This window comes from Melanaphis sacchari, unplaced genomic scaffold, assembly GCF_002803265.2.
Source record: "Melanaphis sacchari strain LSU unplaced genomic scaffold, SCAv2.0 Contig242_pilon_pilon, whole genome shotgun sequence".
Taxonomy (NCBI): domain Eukaryota; kingdom Metazoa; phylum Arthropoda; class Insecta; order Hemiptera; family Aphididae; genus Melanaphis; species Melanaphis sacchari.
The window spans coordinates 148,796-167,520 of NW_020271117.1; the positions used below are offsets into that span (position 1 = coordinate 148,796).

At 30.4% G+C, this 18,725-nt stretch overlaps 3 protein-coding genes across 3 annotated transcripts; 1 reads left to right on the plus strand and 2 right to left on the minus strand.

Annotated features, from left to right (window-relative positions):
* Positions 1 to 715: 715 nt before the first annotated feature.
* On the plus strand, positions 716 to 2,085 carry LOC112594866 (variant-silencing SET domain-containing protein-like). The gene is made up of 2 exons (XM_025339875.1): positions 716 to 848; positions 1,262 to 2,085. The coding sequence occupies exons 1-2, from the start codon at positions 716 to 718 to the stop codon at positions 2,083 to 2,085; spliced, it is 957 nt and encodes a 318-aa protein (XP_025195660.1).
* A 593-nt stretch (positions 2,086 to 2,678) lies between these two features.
* On the minus strand, positions 2,679 to 3,446 carry LOC112594867 (protein ALP1-like). The gene has a single exon (XM_025339876.1). It carries the CDS (start codon positions 3,444 to 3,446, stop codon positions 2,679 to 2,681), a length of 768 nt encoding a protein of 255 aa, XP_025195661.1.
* A 3,519-nt stretch (positions 3,447 to 6,965) lies between these two features.
* LOC112594868 (protein ALP1-like) lies at positions 6,966 to 7,700 on the minus strand. Its single transcript, XM_025339877.1, has one exon. The coding sequence runs from the start codon at positions 7,698 to 7,700 to the stop codon at positions 6,966 to 6,968; it is 735 nt and encodes a 244-aa protein (XP_025195662.1).
* Positions 7,701 to 18,725: the final 11,025 nt, after the last annotated feature.

Consider the following 18,725-nt stretch of genomic DNA (forward strand, 5'->3'; position numbering starts at 1 on the left):
TTTTTAGTAGTTTATGAAATAGTAATAAATTGGGAGAGGGACCTAAGCCTCCTTAACTCTCAAACGATTTTATGAGGCCTAGATTTTATAAATTATAAGTTATAATTTTAAGAGGGTTATGACTCTGATGTTCTGACTAACTTGCAGTACCTTTTAAGAGTACAGTTTAAGAGACAAGAATTGAGTGTATACTGTATCTCGTTATTTAGTAGATAAGTCATTACATTAAATGTGTTAAATTTTAATTCAACGACTAATCATTGTATTTGTTCGCGCAAGTTATCGAGTGCGATAACTCTAAATAGATTTTATTGCCGCCCTAATCGCGACTCCTCTCCTCTGGGGTCGATGGCCCTATTATATGCTATTCTGAAATCGATTGCCTGACAGTAAAGCGCGATTCACACTAGTACGACACGACACGACACGGCACTACACGACAAAATATTATATCCATATAATTGAATACGGTAATTCACACCGATCCGTCAAGCTCCGTAACGACACCACACGACACGACACGGCACGACAAGACATCCTCGCCAAGAATGTTTTGTCGTGTCGTGTCGCTGCCTGTCAACGTCTGTCGGTACAATGTGAATTCAAAAACAATATCTGTCCGACAATATCCGTCAATTGATGTCAATTTGTTTTCGGATGCCACAGGACCCACAACATCCTTTCAATTTTTTTTATTACAATTTAAAAAAAAAAAATGAATTTAGAGATGCTTATTGAGTTGGTTAGAGAAAGAAAATGTTTGTATGATATGAGTGAAAAAAATTATAGTGACCACCAGCTAAAAGAAAATTTATGGAGAGAAATTGCAAGCACATTAAAAGAACCAGGTAAATCAATTATTTTTAATAATATTACTTATTACTTATTAGCAATAGTATAAATTTTACATTCTGAGCAGATCGATGAATGTAATGTGTATTTTTTATTGTTTGTGTCTGTGTACATGATATAAGTAGTCGAAATAAGGTGCTTGTGATTGGAAAGTGAATCTAATAAGTGCATCAAGGAGTTCAAAATTTAATATTATGTTGTTATTATTAAAAAAAAAAAGTGTAGGCTATATTTCAATTGTACCAGAAAATATTTTCTGATATTATTGTGATTGAAGTAATTAATTTTAATATTTTAGTAGGTATCTAATTATATATTTTATTGATTTTAATATATAAATTCGTCCAAATTTGAATTTAAAATTTAATTAAAAAAAACAACTGTGCTTATATATTTTTTTTTATTTCAGTTGAAAACTGTAAAAAATCATGGACAAACCTAAGGGACGCATTTAGACGGGCTGCTAAAAAATCAGTTACCAAGTCTGGACAAAAATCCAAAAATATTAAAAAATGGAAATATGAAGACGAGATGAGTTTTTTAAGACCACATATGAAGGAAAGAGACTCAATAAGTAACATTGAATCCATGGTAACCGATGATGACGATTCTGATGATAACGAAGATCAATGTGAAGAATCGGACAATTTGAATTCTTCGTCCGAAGATACTCATGAAGTACAATCAATACAGAGTCCAAATTCATTAACTTCAACACCACAACCGTTTCGTAAGCCAGTATCAAAAAACAGCTCCGTATCCAAAAAAAAAATTAAATTATCAGATAACTATCCTGAATCCGCATCTAAAACATTAATGCAATATATTATACAACAAAAAGAAAATGAAACGAAATCTAAAGAAGATGAAAAAAATTTAGATGTAAATGATAAATTTTTTTCAAGTATGTGTTCCATGGTCAAACAATTTTCATCATACCACCAACATGTAGCGAGATCCAAAATTTTTTCAATTGTCTCAGAACTAGAATTACAGCACATAAACCAACAATCATGTAATCGACCACAAACGACACCAAATCCACAGTCTGTATCTCATACACCAATACATGACCAACAAGACACTTATCAGTACCCGATCCCAAGTACCAGTCAATACCATTTTGCATCATCTACACCACATCTTTCACACGGTCAACAATATAATTACGAGTCTGAAACATCATCTGACAACAGTTATTTTAATATAGTACATACACAAGGTAAACAATAATATTCCTCTCTCATAATATTGTGCCAGTCAGAAGATTTTAATTCAATTATCTACATTGTTTTTTATTAACATGTGTCTTATTTTAAGTATTAATATTTTCTTTGACATTTTAAATTTAACTATAAAAAGGTTTATAAAAGTTATTATTTTTATTTTACATGCATTTAGCTAGATATTTTGGTTTTTTTTCTATTATTTGTATTTTATGTACAATGTTTTTTAGTTTCTATTAACATAATATGCAAGGACTGCAATAATTAAATATTTGTTTATTAATGTTATGTTATTTCATTAAAAATTATGCTTTTTAAAGTTTAAATGTATTTTGTATTGTTCAATTTTGTATTTCAAATATTTATACCAGACTTTGATCATTATAATTAATTTTATCATAGGTACTATACGTTTTAAACATAATTTAATATAATAATAACACAACTATTTAGGTATTGATGAATAATCATATAATATTAATTTTTTCACTCATAATATTACAAAGAATAAATTGTTAAACCAACTAATGTTAATAATATAATTAGGTACGTAATTTATGAAACAAAACAATAACATTACAGTATAAATTTATAAAAAAATTATTTCCAATGTAATTGTCCAGCTGGAGAGCAAAAAAATGTTTTATATTTATCTCGGTATTCGAATGCGCGTTTTTGTGCACTGCCTCCTTGTCGAGGGAATGACCTTATGTGATTAGGTAAACTTGTCGAATTTAATGGCAGTTCATGATTTTGAGTTTCTGGTCCATCTTTTTTTATAAAGTTATGAAGAATGCAAGTAGTCATAACAATTTTGTCTGCGTTTTGAGGTAACGCTTTAAGACGTCTACAGTAAATGCGGAACTTGGCAGTAATTTGTCCAAAAGCATCTTCAACCACTTTTCTCGCCCTTGAAAGCCGTTCGTTGAATACTTTTTTTTGCTCATCTTCGTATATTTGGGGACTTGGGTAAGGTCTTAATAAATAATTTTTCAGTGGGAATGCCTCATCACCTATAATAACATACGGAAGTTTCTCATTTGTCCCAGGAAGTTCACGATCACTTGGTATATTCATTTTGTTTTTTTTGAGAGCTTTTTCCATATTCGAATGTGACAAAATACCACCATCGCTGTTTTTCCCATAGGCTCCAATATCCACAGCAATGAACTTATACTGGGCATCTACTAGTGCAAGTAATACAATGGAAAATGTTTTTTTATAGTTGAAGTACAATGATCCGCTGTTAGGGGGTGCTTCAATTACCACGTGCTTGCCATCCAGTGCGCCAATGCAATTCGGGAAATTCCATATTTCCCAAAATTCATTGGATATTCGTTCCCAATCTTCTTTTTTAGGGGTGGGCATAGTCTCTTCTTTCATATTTGAAATAATAGCTTCACAAACTTCTAACACAATAGATTGAACAGTAGAATGACCTAATCGGAAACTGAAGGAAATTGTTTGGTAAGAATCACCGGTTGCTAAAAACCTAAAAAAGTTATGTTAAGTTGTATTAAGAATCCTAAACCATGTACTACGACTAGTCTTGTAAAGTACTTGAGTAAAAGTATTCAAATACTTTTTAAGTACTCAAATACGTATTCTAAATAGGTACATTTGAAAAAAGTGCTTGGGCGCAGTATTTGAATACTTTTTTTGGAAGTATCTGTATTTAAAATCAAATACTATTTTTAAATACTTTTAAACGAAAACATTTAATCTAATTGCATTACCTTTGCAAAAATATTTTTGATTTTTACTCAACACATTTTGTAAAAATTCACACATTTATTTTGTAAATTTTTATTTTTTAGTACAGATAATTCCGACTTTTTATCTTATTTTATTAACAATTATATGGTAATATAGTAAGTTAGTACCTACTAATAGTAACTATTTAAGTATAAAACACAAATTAATTTAAAAATATATTAAAGTGTACAAACCTTAAGCACACTGCCAGTTTTTCCTTAGGTGGAATTGATTCCCTAAATGGTGTATTTGTTTAGTGATCTTGTCCTTGATTTTCAAAAATAAAACATTAAACTGAAATTTCGTCATGCGAAAATATTTAAAAAATTTATCTTCGTGGTCTTCCAGCTGTTTACATAATGTTGCATATTCTCCTTCAATTTTTCGTTTTTTTAATATTTCGTGGACCCATATTGATCTTTTTTTTTGCTTTTTTTTAGCCATTTCTATTTCTTGAGCTTCCTCTTCATCTAACAATATAGCCACCATTGCCAAATCAGAATTGGAAAAATGTTTGAACATTATGAAAAACACAACCTCTCGGTAACAAAAACGAAAGTGGAATGAATATTTTATAAGTTTTATTTACAGAGTCAAATTTGGTCGTATGCGTCGTAACGTGTCTGAGGTTGCAGGTTTGGTGTGAATTCATAGTGTCGTTCCCGTGTCGTGTCGTGCCGTGACGTGATGTGACGTGTCGTGTCGTGTCGTGTCGTACTAGTGTGAATCGCGCTTAAAAACGGATTAGTAGGTCAACGGCCCTCACAATCACATATCTTTACGGAATTATAACAGCCGTAAAGATTACGTACAGATATTGCCCTATCTCAGGTGATATAGGGTCATTAGCCACTAATTTCGGATAGCGTATTTTTTTTAGTGTTGTCGGAGACACCGGCATGAAGAATAGTAACTCCTCCGTGCGACGCCTTCGTGGTAACAAGTCGTCGGCACGTTGCCGCCTCAGACCGTCTTGTGAACTTCGTCAAAGTGTCCAAGTGTGCGCCCGCTTTAGATTTTTAGATTTTTACCTTCACCTAGGTCGGTTTTCTTGTATGTTGAGTTTGTGTTTGTAAATCAAAACGGTTACACCTCTCGCGATCTCCGCACTTCGTTAAACTTAAATACATATATATACATTGTCTGGCGATCTTTGTTTGGTACTGATCCGTATATATATATATATATATCGTTGTTGCGACATCCGCACTCCGCTAAACTTAAATATATATATATATATATATATACAGTGTCTTGCGGTCTTCGTTTAGAATTGAGGCTTTGTCGTTCCGATCGTCGCTAAATTAATATAACGTTACAACGCGACTTCCGTTGCGTACCGATCGGTCGACGTGTGTGAATTGCAACTTGCAAGTGTTGTCTACTATCAGCTTATTATCATTATTTTGGTTGCATGTTATTATACCGTCGTGCTCAAGAAGAAACAGCTGACTAGTGACCTGACTGTCGCCGTCAATTGGTCACCTGCCAACAACAACATCGGCATAGGAACGGAGTCACGTAAATACTGTCATTATTTTTATATCTTATAGCAGAGGTTCCCAACCCGTGGTACGCGTACCACTAGTGGTACGCGGAAGGCTCGTAGGTGGTACGCGAAGAAATTTTTTTATTACTATTTGCATTCAATATTATTTAGTTTAGTTTATTTAATATTAGCTAATTTTATAAAATTATTATTTTATCAAAATAAATTTAATGTCGATAACATGGGGTTTGTAATCGTAGCAATTTAGAATTTTAGATAATCTATTCTTATCGATAAAGCGCATTCTTATAGTTTTAAGTGTTTTAACGTTTGTGTTATTTATATTATATTTTATATAATATGGTATATTGATGACCTTGTAAAAAATAAACAACAACAAATATCACATTAATTTTATTTATTTAATTTTATTATTATTTATATTTATTATTTTTTTTATTAATTTGAAAATTGTAATTTAAAATTTAAATATTTAGATTTAACTAAAAATTATGATTTTTTTACTTTCATAAATATCAAATAATAAAAATGTAAAGAATTGAATGAATAATAAAAATATACGCTAAAAAAATTTGACTCCTAATTTAGTTTTAAAATTGAGGTGGTACGTGTATTGATTATAAAAGTGTCTGGTGGTACTCGATGATAAAAAGGTTGGGAACCCCTGTCTTATAGTATCACATATACAAATTGTACCACGATTGTTTAGATCGTATTTGTCCGAATATTATTATTATTATTTCTTATTATTATTATTATTATTATTATCACCACGACGAAAGTGATTGTGATATCTGTTATTCTATTATCAATCATTGTATAAACTGTCAACACTTCGTCGTTGGTGATACGTTAAAGGTCCTTTCACACACGTCCGATCCGAATCCGATCCGGGTCCGTTCCGTCATGGCATCCGTTTATTTGTAAATATGAACTTCTTGTTCTTAAATGGATGTATTTATACACGTCCGTTCCGAGCTTTCCGAGCTCTCTCCGATCAAAAAAATATTGTCGCTGACCGATTTTCTGTCCGAGCTCGGACAAGTTTGGGCACGGAATGGTGCCGGATCGGCCATGTCTGAACAAGCATCCGATCGCATTTCATGTTTACGATATGCAACTGATATATTTTCATCATTTTCATTCCACTCATCAGAGGATCTATCTGTCATAATGGACAGCGAAAAATTAATTGAGCTCGTCAAACTTCATGTCGGGTTATATGACTTAAGTAGTCCAAATTACAGTGACATTACATGGAAAGAAAAGGTATGGAAAGACATTGCAGATGAATTGCATCAAACAGGTAAGATAATATATTTGAGTGTAGTTAATATTATATATATTTTAAGTTTTAAAGAAAAACAGTTTAAATTATTTAGTTTAACTTCATTTTATTTAATAATTGAAATTTAATAATGTATAAATGTAATAATATAATAATTAATAATATAATTATTTTAACATAATATAAGTATCAATTTTTATACATAACAAAGAATTTAGATAAACATTAAACATTAAGTAAAGAAATATGTATATAATATTATAAGTATTTTATAAGTTGATAAGTATTAAACATTATTTTGCCATGGAATAGAACCACACGGGGAATTAAAAAATTATTTGTATGTTTCTCTGATACCAAAAGCTTCTCGTGTTGCATTTCCACCTTGTACTGAAATATTTGTCAAATTTATAGGAGTTGAACGGTCCTCACTCGTTTGTTTATTGTCACGAACATAAGTTAACTTCCCGTCATATTTTTTTATAAAATTGTGAAGTACACATGTTGTTAATATAATTACATCAGCATTTTCTGGTTTAGCTTGCATTCGTCTATTATATATTCTAAACTTTTGTGATAATAGACCAAATGCATTTTCCACAACTCGTCTTGCTCGGCATAGACGATAGTTGTATACTCTTTTTTCGTTACAATCTAGCTGTTTTCCGGGATATGGTCTCAGTAAATACGTTTTTAATGGGAAGGCTTCATCGCCTAAAATAACGTACGGTACTTCATTTGTAGTTCCTGGCAACGCTTCTTTTGGTGGTACATTCAGTTTATTTTGATCAAGAGCTTTCCCTAATTTTGAATGAGTCATGATGCCTCCATCACTATTTTTACCAAAACTTCCCACATCTACAGCTATAAAATTATAATGAGCGTCAACTAATGCTAATAAAACTATAGAAAATGTTTTTTTATAACAGAAATATTGTGATCCACTATTAGAAGGAGCTTGGATTGTAACATGTTTGCCATCGATAGCACCTAAACAATTGGGGAAGTTCCAGCAAGTCCAAAACTCTAATGCAATTTCTTTCCACTTTTGTTCAGTTGGAATAGGCATGACTTCTGACATAACAATTTCAATAATTGCATAACATACTTCTATAATGATTTGGTATACAGTAGAAAGACCTAAACGATAGCTGAACGAAATAGTTTTCATTGAATCTCCGGTTGCTAAGTATCTGTTATTAAAAAAATAATAAATATATATAATATAATATTAAAAACAATAGAGATAGTGTATGTATAATAATATATTATACTAATGCCAATTTAAAAGTTTTTTAGATTCTGAGTGGAGCGAATTTTTTTATTTATTATATAGTTTTTTATTTGTCATATCCCTGTCTGTCTATACCTTATGTCGATAAAAAAACAATCACTGGCTGAAAAACCTTAATATTTTATTTATTATTATATAATTGGGATATGATACCAGGTATATCTGGTAACTTTTGACCATTGTAAAATCAATACATTTATTGCTCAGCTCAGAATTTAAAATTCTCAAAAGTATTTATTAATGAACTTAAAAAATTTAAAAATATATTAGTACAATTTTTTTTATAGACATTTGAAGTTTAAATAAAAATTCTATTTCACTTGCTTCTTTAAACACGAATACAAATTTTCTGATTTTGTTTAATTTTAGTTCCAACATGCAAAAACCGTTGGAATAATTTGAGAGACATGTATAGAAAAGCATTAAAACGGAATAAAACAACTTCAGGTCAAGCAACAAAAATTATTAAAAAATATAAATACGAAGACCAATTAAATTTTTTGAAAGAGTTTTTACAAGAAAGAGACACTATAACTAATGTATCGTGTAATATTAGTTCAAGTTCTGAAGACGAAGAAACTATACAAGGTACTCAAGTGAACATTGAAGACATACAAACGAATAAAGAAAAGCATGAACCGATTTGGAAAAGACCTAAAAGAACTAAAAATCACCAAGAAAAATATAGTGAAACAGAAACAGCATCATCAACCATAATGAAATACTTGTTAGAAAAAAAAGAAATGGAAGCTAAAACACAAAATTTTGTTCATCCAGTAGATTCATTTCTTTCAGCCATTGGTGTCACATTAAAAACATTAGACCCCTATAACTTAAATTTGGCAAAATCTAGAATTTTTAATACTGTACAAGACATTGAATTGAACCAAATCTTATATAAGCAAACTGCAGATACTATTTACAACAATGCACTAACTTCGTCAAGCGTAGAAAATCCATGCATAAGTACTAGGGTGGTCCAATTCATATAGGTTAAAAAAAAAAATGTTTTTTGCTTGCTCTCCACAAACACTTTTTTGTTCCTTTACCAAAAAGAAATATGTATACCAAAAACTAGCCCATTTTAAGTATATTTAGAGGTCGCTAGTATATGTAAGTAAAATAAAATTTGTGAAATTTATCAATAATAATTGTTGTTTTCAACATTACCGTCGATAATGAATTGTCATTACAATAACATACTGTGATTTTAACAGAAATGTATTGTATTTTACTTATCTGCCTTATCTTATCGGCATTATTAGCTGTCGTATAAATAGTGAACTTGTGTGACACGCGTTTATATCTATAGGCCCGTTTCACATGGACGCGTATCATACGCGCGATGTATCGTACGCGCGCGTTTTCTGTTACATTAGTTAAATGTATAGATTTCATTTTATTTTGAACTGCTGTTGACTCAACGTCGCTCATCAAAATTAAGTGAGTATATTAGTAGTGCCTATGTCCAATACGCTACATTAGGGTGGTCCTTATTTTTTAAACTTAGTTATATTTAATCCGTACCTGCTGGATATGTTAAGTCACGTTAGAAAATAATTTGGGTAAAATTTGGAAGGTATTACTCAACCCCTTCTGGTGCCGATTTAGGGTTGAAAATGGCAAAAGAGGGTAGTTTAATTGTTTTACACATTTATTAAGAAAACTATAGCACTTAGCATAAAAATGTATAGAACCTTAATTATAGAACTTAATAATATCTATAAAAAACAATAAGACAAAATTTTTCGTAAATTCATTATTTTCCAAGGAAAATATTAAAAAACAAAAAAATAATAATAATAATGATAATACTTATAATTTATATGGTTTACACATAGTTTCGCGGTTGTGATTGGGATATTTTCTACGATAATCTTGAACTGTCTGGAAAAAATTTAGAAAATTTAATATTAGCTTAAATAGTTATTGAAAAAATATATTTACTTGTAATAAAAACTGCTTTTGTTCTTCATTTTTGGTAATTTTAGAATTAAATTCTTCCATCAGCTTAACATGGCGTTCAGCAGTATCGTTAACGACTTTTAATGATCCGATTATCTCTTTTCCTTTTTTATACTCTTCATTTTCTTCCCAGCATTTTGGATCCAGTAATAAAAAATTAGTCTGAATATTAAATCTATTTAACAATTGTATTGATTTATGTGTAATTAAATCAACTGGTAAGTCTTGGTGTATGAAATTAGGGATGTCTTCAATTTTTAATGAATGCTTTTTTTTAACTTCTCCTACTTGCTCATACTCATCAAGCTCATTCATTAACATTTTAATTGCCATTTTTCTTTTTTGTTCAATGGTAACACGATTGTCGAAAATAGAAAATGCCACACATTCATCACTGAGGTACCATAAATGGTTTATAAATTTCTTTAATGCAGTTTCAGCAATTTTTTTGTCGTCGTTTTTATAGTTGTATAATTTTTTTATAAAAAGTATATCGTTAATAGGAGCCTTTATTGCGTTTGGAGCAGTGAACCACACTTCAGCATAACATTTAATAATGAAACAACTAATTTTTTTAAGTGACATTTCTTCTGTAGATGTTAATTTAAATTGATTTTTAAATAATAAAATTTTTAGTGAATAAATACCCTTGGCCATCCATCGTGCCAAATGATAAGCTCCAGGTTGCCGAAAATTAACATTTCCCTTGAGTTTTCCTCCTAGAAATATTACAATGAGCTGCAAAAACTCTTTATAGTCATCACGAGGGAAACAATCTTGAAGTCTTTTTTCTGCAAAATCTAATACTTCATCGCGAACGTTATTTAATATATCGAAAGTCATAGAATCATCTGTCCACACAGAGTATTCGTTTTTATTAATATTTTTCCAATTATCAATGAATCTCTTAAAAAGTGGTATATCTGGGCCCGATGATGGTGCAAATTTAGCTTCAATAAATACTGCTTGTAATATTATTTCGAAAATATGATGCCGACAAGCTAAAAATAATACGTTTCTTCCTAATTTTTGCTCTAATAGAACGCAAGCACCACTTAATCTACCAGAATTAGAAGCTGTTGTATCAAACACAAATCCTTGTATTTTTTCTAGTAATCCCCAGTTTTCTAATTCATCATATACGGCCGAACATATTTCATTGCCTGTGCCCCTTGAAAGGTGAGGAACTCCCAAAAGCTGTTCAGTTTTTAGAGCCGTTATAACAACGGGAAGTCTATCACACTTATCTTTTCCAACTAAAGTAGGTAGAATCTTTGAATCCCAATGTACAATGCCATAATTTAAATTTAAATCAATAAACTTAGATTTTATGTTACTTGTATTGTTTTTTCGAAATATTTGTCGAGCATTTCTTATAGAAGTTCGATTTACTGCAAAATCATTTGTATCTAATGCTACTGCTTCAATGCATGCTGTTATTAAATGAACAGCATCTCTATCGCTAATTTTACATTTGTCAAGACATGCTGAAAGGCGAGGGGTCAAAATTTCTCTTCTTGCTCGTTTTCTAACAGAAGTACTTGAAGATGGAATATTTAATTCAATTTCAGGTTCTTCAATTATTGTTTCTTCAAACTCTGATGTGTCAGAATCAAATTCATTCAAAATATTTGCTAAAATAAAAATAATTTATATTTATAAATAATATATATTCTAAAATGTATGTAATAACGATTTTATACAAATATTGATTACCAGTTTTTAAATATCCAGAATTTTGTTGTATATTTTTTCTTTTATATTCTGCGTCTTCCCGTGTGGCTTTACGTTGTTCCTTTTCAGCTAATTTTATATCTCTACCAAGCATACATCCTACACGTCCTTTTTGTCGTTGTAATAATAAAAATTCTTTATCTTCGTCAATTTTAATTGTGTTCATTGCATTTGAATGTGCGATGTCAAATAAATCATCCAATGTTTCTTCAAATTGTTTTTCTCTCAGTCGATATAAATTTCCAATTTTAGTTTTATTTTTTTCTAAACTTCGTAAGTCTTCATACAACTTTTTCAACTTTTTTGCACAATTATCACGATCTTGATTTGGAATCCGAGCCTTCTTCCAGTATATTAAACATTCGTCGATAGTTAGCAAGGCACTCGAGTTTAAATTTAAATGTACATTTCGCATATTATAGTATAAAACACTTAAACAGTTTCGTTTTGAAGGCAATTTACTACCTGTAATTTGGTTATTCATGGTACCAACCAGAAAAATTTTATTTCGTGACATTTTAAACATTAACACTATGCTCGTGACTTGTGAGACAGTCGAACCGTAATGGCGTAATGATTAAATACGTAACGCATGCAACGTATGTGTGAACGTCCGTCTACAGATAATAAGTATACTATTATCTGAAAATAAATTCGTATTTACGATAATAATTGACATATAAATAATATAAACGGTTGTAGATTATTTCTTATTGAAATACCGGCCAGTGAGTAGCAATCTATTTATAATCAATGATAATAAATGTCTGTATGACGGCTGAAAAAGTTTGAAGTGAGCTCTTAGCTTATTATTACATACATCGATTTTTTTTTGTTTTTTAATATTTTCCTTGGAAAATAATGAATTTACGAAAAATGTTGTCTTATTGTTTTTTACAGACATTATTAAGTTCTATAAATAAGGTTCTATACATTTTTATGCTAAGTGCAATACTTTTCTTAATAAATGTGTAAAACAATTAAACTACCCTCTTTTGCCATTTTTCAACCCTAAATCGGCACCAGAAGGGGTTGAGTAACACCTTCCAAATTTTACCCAAATTACTTTCTCATGTGACTTAACAAATCCAGTATGTACGGAATAAATTATATTTAATAAAATATATCACCTATATATATAAGGACCACCCTAACGCTACATATTATGATTTATTTATTTATTTTTCTAGAGTACATACGAATAGTGTAAAAATTATTAATATTTTATATATCATATTATGTAGAAAATTATATTTAAATTATAAATACGGGAGGCGATTTACGTTGACGGTAAAATTATCGACATCTTAAAAAGTACGAATTAAAGTCGACAAATTAATTATTGATAATTATAGTTAAAATAACATAGGATATAAATTACAAATACATAATATAGGGTACAGAATTAAAATATCGAAAAATTTATATCTAAAGCGTATAAATCATTTTTTTTTTTTTTTTTAATAAAATTAATTGTTATAATCACCTATAATTATTATCTATTGATATACGTGATGATAACTATTATAATACTGTGAATTATTATTATATTATTTTGAAATTATCAATGATAATATTAATTTATATTTGTTAGCATCTTAATTTGTCAACATTCTGACCTGTCAACATATTACGTACTTGACGATGTTTCTATTTACGTGTTATATTAATATTTAAATTTTAACTTGTCGATATTTTTATTGTCGACGTTTCATACCAAACCCATACATAAAACATAATACTTTAGTAGGTTTAAAACAATGCGAGTATTGCGAGTATATTATTAGGTTTTTTTTAGACAAAATATAATGACTTCCACTAGTACATTAAAAACTACAAGAACGTCAGCTACAGTGTGGTTAATTGGAAAATCAACAGAAACATTATCATACTCAAGACTTCCGTCAAAAGGGGATGTGTTAAAACAGTTTCACTTTCACCATATAGAAAAATTACAAACTGTAAAGAAAAGTATCAGGACTACAGTAGAAACCGTTTTGGAGATTTGGGAAAGAGCAAGGATTCCTACTCGAAGAATTGATTCAGTTCAAAGAACACTTAGTAAACTTGTAGACGAATACAATCTTTTAAAAAAGAACAGAAATAACAGTCTTGAAAGCTGTCGTATGAAAGAAGAGGTATTTAAAGGAGACCTTGTTGACATTTTTGACATAGCTGTTAAAGATGCATTAAATATCATGAAAAATGAAGACGACAAAATATTTCTCGTAATGCAGCGAGAAGACACAATGAGTTGCAGCATGGCAGGTATAGACAAGTGCCTTAATGACAAGGAAATTCGAAAACGTAAGAGAGAAACAGAAGCTGAGACTAGGCGACTACGTGTATGTGATCAGGAAGAGGCGAACCAAGAATTAGTATCTCTTTCTGAAATGACGGATTCCAATAAAGACTCTTCTTCGGACGATGAATTTCAAGTTCCTTCTACTTCGACCAACATGAAAAAGCCTAAAAAAATAATAAATGTCTTTACCGAGGATGTTGTGGCATCTCTGGACCGTGTGAACTTGTCTGATCGAAATGCAATGTTTGTCGTTGGGGCTGTAGCTCAAGCTTTAGGAACACCAGTATCAGATATATCTTTATCACGAAGCACAATACGCCGCCATAGAAATCAGATTCGCCAAACTGTTGTAGAAACAGACAAAGCTTCTTTTTCTTCTCAACATCCTCTTGTTTTGCATTGGGATAGTAAATTGCTACCTAACATTGTCGATGGAGTGCAAAAAGTGGATCGAGTGGCTGTGCTTGTCAGTGGTGGTGGTTTAGAAAAACTTTTGGCAGTTCCAAAAATTATAAAAGGAACAGGCAAAGAACAAGCCGACGCTTGTTTGACAGTTCTCGATGAGTGGGAGTTAAAAGCCCAAGTGGGTGGACTGTGCTTTGATACAACATCATCAAACACGGGATTGAATTTAGGTGCATGCTCTTTAATTGAAAAGTCACTAGCTCCGGATAAAGAGCTTGTTTTCATTGCTTGCCGACACCATGTTTTTGAAGTCATGCTCTCCAGTGTTTTTAAGGAAGTGTTTGGACCAAGTGAGGGGCCAGATGTGAATCTTTTTAAACGTTTCAAGAAAAAAATGGCTGGAAATAGATCAAGAAAATTTTATAATAGGTCACGACAACTTTTTTAATACCAAAAACCTTCTTAAACTTCGCCAAGATATGCAAAAGTACTACATTGATGCTATTAAAACTCAACAGCCTAGAGATGACTACTTCGAATTGCTTAAACTGTGTCAGATATTTCTCGGAAAACCTAAAAAAACTGAAGTTCGATTTCGTGCACCAGGAGCCTTGCATCAAGCTCGTTGGATGGCGAAGGCAATTTATTGCCTAAAAATTTATATGTTCCAGGACCAGTTTATTCTTACTAAATCAGAGAAAAAGGGCGTAACTGAAATAAGCTTATTTGTAAGTCTCGTATATTGTCGTTATTGGAACGAAGCACCAATAGCCGAAAGAGCCCCTCTGAACGATGCCAATCTCATTCAACAGATAAAAAATTATCCTAATCAAAAGATCGGTACCGCTGCCTCAAAAGCATTTCATCGCCACCTCTGGTATTTTTCCGAACATTTAGTTGGGCTTTCTTTTTTCGATTCTCGTGTCAGTGTTGAGTCTAAAAAAGAAATGGTCAAAAGTCTTCAACGACCACCAAAAGAAAAACCATTAAAAAGACTTGACGGTAAAACTTTTAATAATCAGAATCCACTCCAGTCTTTTATCACACAACGCACAATGGTTCTGTTTGATTTATTACTCAATGATGGTCAAGACAAAGCAGCTTCATTTTTAGCAAAAGATCCCTCAGAGTGGCAAGCAGATATAGTTTATATTGAAATGCAGGAGAAGGTTCGCCAAATGAAGGTTGTTAATGATTGTGCTGAGCGTGGAATAGCTCTGATTCAAAAATTTAATTCTAGTATTACAAAGAATGAGAAACAAAAGCAATATCTTCTCCGTCTGGTTGATCTACACAGAAAAAAATTTCCCATTGCTTCAAAATCCAATGTGATGAAGATGAACAATGAACAATGAACATTAGATTAAAACCCTCTAATTACAAATTAAAAATAATATATTTCAATTTGTTTTAGTTTATTTAATAAATTAATAAAAATAACGGTTTTTTTCTTAATATTTAACTTATTCCTAAAAGTGATAAATGCTAGCGACCCCTAAATATTGTTGAATTGGGCTAGAATTTTGTAGAATGGTTAACAAGGTGGTTTGTAACAAAAAAAACCATGTGGAGAACCTTAATTTCAAAAGTAAAAAAATTGGACCACCCTAATAAGTACACATAACTTGTACAACAAACAATTTACATCGTTTTCAGTGGAATCTCCATACACAGGACATTCGAATTCGCTATCTCCCCAAATGCAAGGTGAAATACCATTACATACATTCACTTCAACTTCAAACTAGAATCAATATGAAAATTAATATTTTTTTTTTTTTCAATAATTTGTTCACGTAATATCTATAATTTTAAGTTTATAAAACTTTTATTAAGTTAAAAAATTGTTTTTCTCTGATTAATTTTGTGATTTATTACGCAATAGATATATCAGACATATTTTAGTTTTCTATACTTAGCTAACAATAAATAATTTGTTAAGTAAAATTAAATTTTGTAAGTCACTTACCTTAAGCAGACAGCTAATCTTTCTCTAGGAGAAATGGGTTTTCTCCAATGAGTCTCCTGCTTTTTTATGTTGGTTTCTATTTTTCCAAGTAGAATATGAAATGAGTACTGAGTCATTCGAAAATATTCATAAAATTTTTGTTCATCATCCACGAGTCCATTATATAAATTTAAAAATTCACCTTCTTGCTCTCTTTTTTTCGAATTTATTTCTTCCTCTTCGTCAAGAATTAACGCTATCATAATTAATTCTTCTTCGCTAAATTTACTCATTTTACTTGTCTTTACAGACTTGTGCTTAACAGATACTTGAAGTTTTAAAACTCAATCACATCTGTTCCCTACGGTTTCAGAGTGAGTACTGATTGCTACTAAAATTATAAAACTGATAAACAACGAATCGGATCGGATCGAATCGTATGTATGTGAATACAACACTCGGAACATTAAAAATCGGAACGGACCTGGATCGGATTCGGATCGGACGTGTGTGAAAGGACCTTAATTTGTACGTTTTAATATTATATTTGTGTAATCCATACTTTAAATACGGCTCAGATGTTTATATTTTGTATGGTCACCTCTCTTTAAGCAATTCTCCACGTTTATTCTCAGTTCATCTTTCGGTGGTGTAGTCATCGAGGCCAACCACAGATTTGTAGGAGCCTCGTGGCTAAACAGTATTCGAAAAATGATTTTGAACAGGTTGGTCTGTCAGCCTATATTATAAAGTATATTTTATAATATATTATTATTGCCTCTATAGAAATTAATTTTTTTATTAATAGGGCTTGGATTTATAATATTTATATGCAACAGTATACTTTTTTCAGTTTCTGATTATTGCTTGTGTAAGTAATGTCCACGAATCACCTCATGATGAGATAAACCATGGTGATTTTATTTTTCATATTTTTGCACATTTTGGACAAAATGTATATTATTGCATATATTTAATAAAATTAATATTATTGCATATTTCGACTTTAAAAAACGCGAAAAATGTATATTTTGCGGTAGAAGTATTTCGTTTTTAGATGTTTTTATCATACGACAAGTACGTATTGATACTGTTCAAAAATATCTTTTCAAGCTTTTCAAGGTATACCTATATTATTTAGTCTAACAGAAGACCGTCCAGTTTTGAAAATTCAAACATCATGTAATTGTTTTGTGTTATACATTTGAATAGCGTAAATAATTAAGAATATTATTTAATTAATTTTAAAACATATGATTTTTTTTAAGTGTTTATTTCATATTTTTGACATACACATATAGTATTAATTGCATATAAATCCTAGCTCTAATTATTAGTAATACGCTAATACAGTATAAAAGGGCAATAAATTAAAATAACTTAAATACTTTGAAAATATCTTTTGAACATAATTAAATATGAAAATACAACTTTAAAGTTCCAGCGATTATTTTTGAATTGCAATAAAACAGTTAAAATTGTATCATTATTTATTGTTTTTAATGTTCAGATATACATTTTCGTTAAATTCAAATTTCAAATGTTTATTAATTAATATTGAAGTTAATGAGTAATATCTACTAATTATTAGAGTTCAGAAGTTGTAGGAGTTGCATATTATAATACTGAACGATAAGAAGTAAAAAACGCACGTTTTCACTAATAAAAACTGTTTCATTCAAAGTAACTACACTACGTTGAATATTATTTATAGACTGTATCCACTATTTAATTACTTCAACTGCCTATTATTAAATGACTATTGGTTTTAATAATTAAGCATCAATTCTAAAAAAATTGCGATTTTTTGTGAATCTAAATCTTGTTTTTGAAAACTTGCGTGTTTTTAATGTATTATAATGTGTATTTATCTATTTGTAATTACCTAGTAGGGTTTGGAAGTTATAGGACTAAACTCAACATTGTATAGCTCGGATTTCTGACTTGGTCTGCTGTAAATGAAGAGCATACTAAATAATATGCAACTCCAATAAGTTCCAAACCCTAATAATAAGCATTAAAACATTATAATTCATAATTTATAAGTAATCAAAAAAAATAAAAAAAATACTGGTCATCTATTTTGTGTTCAAAGTTTGTGCATTGCAATTTATTTTTGTATTTTTAAATGTTAGACGATTTTAAAACTTGAACATTATTTATTATGCAATATAAATATGTATTAACCAGTGGCGGCTGTGTGTTTTTAATGAAGTAGTGCACATCCAAAAAAAAAAATTTCCGATATCATATATATATATATATATACAGGGTGGGGCGTGATTACTTCCTTATTTGAAACTCTCGCAACTGAGCGGCTATTAATAGTAGAACGTCGGTTTATGGCTTGTTCGAAAGCACGTTATCTAAGGTTTTTATTATGACTAATTCAGTGTCAACAATGCAGTGGACAAAGCAAGAGTGCGCGTTCGCCGTGCAGGCC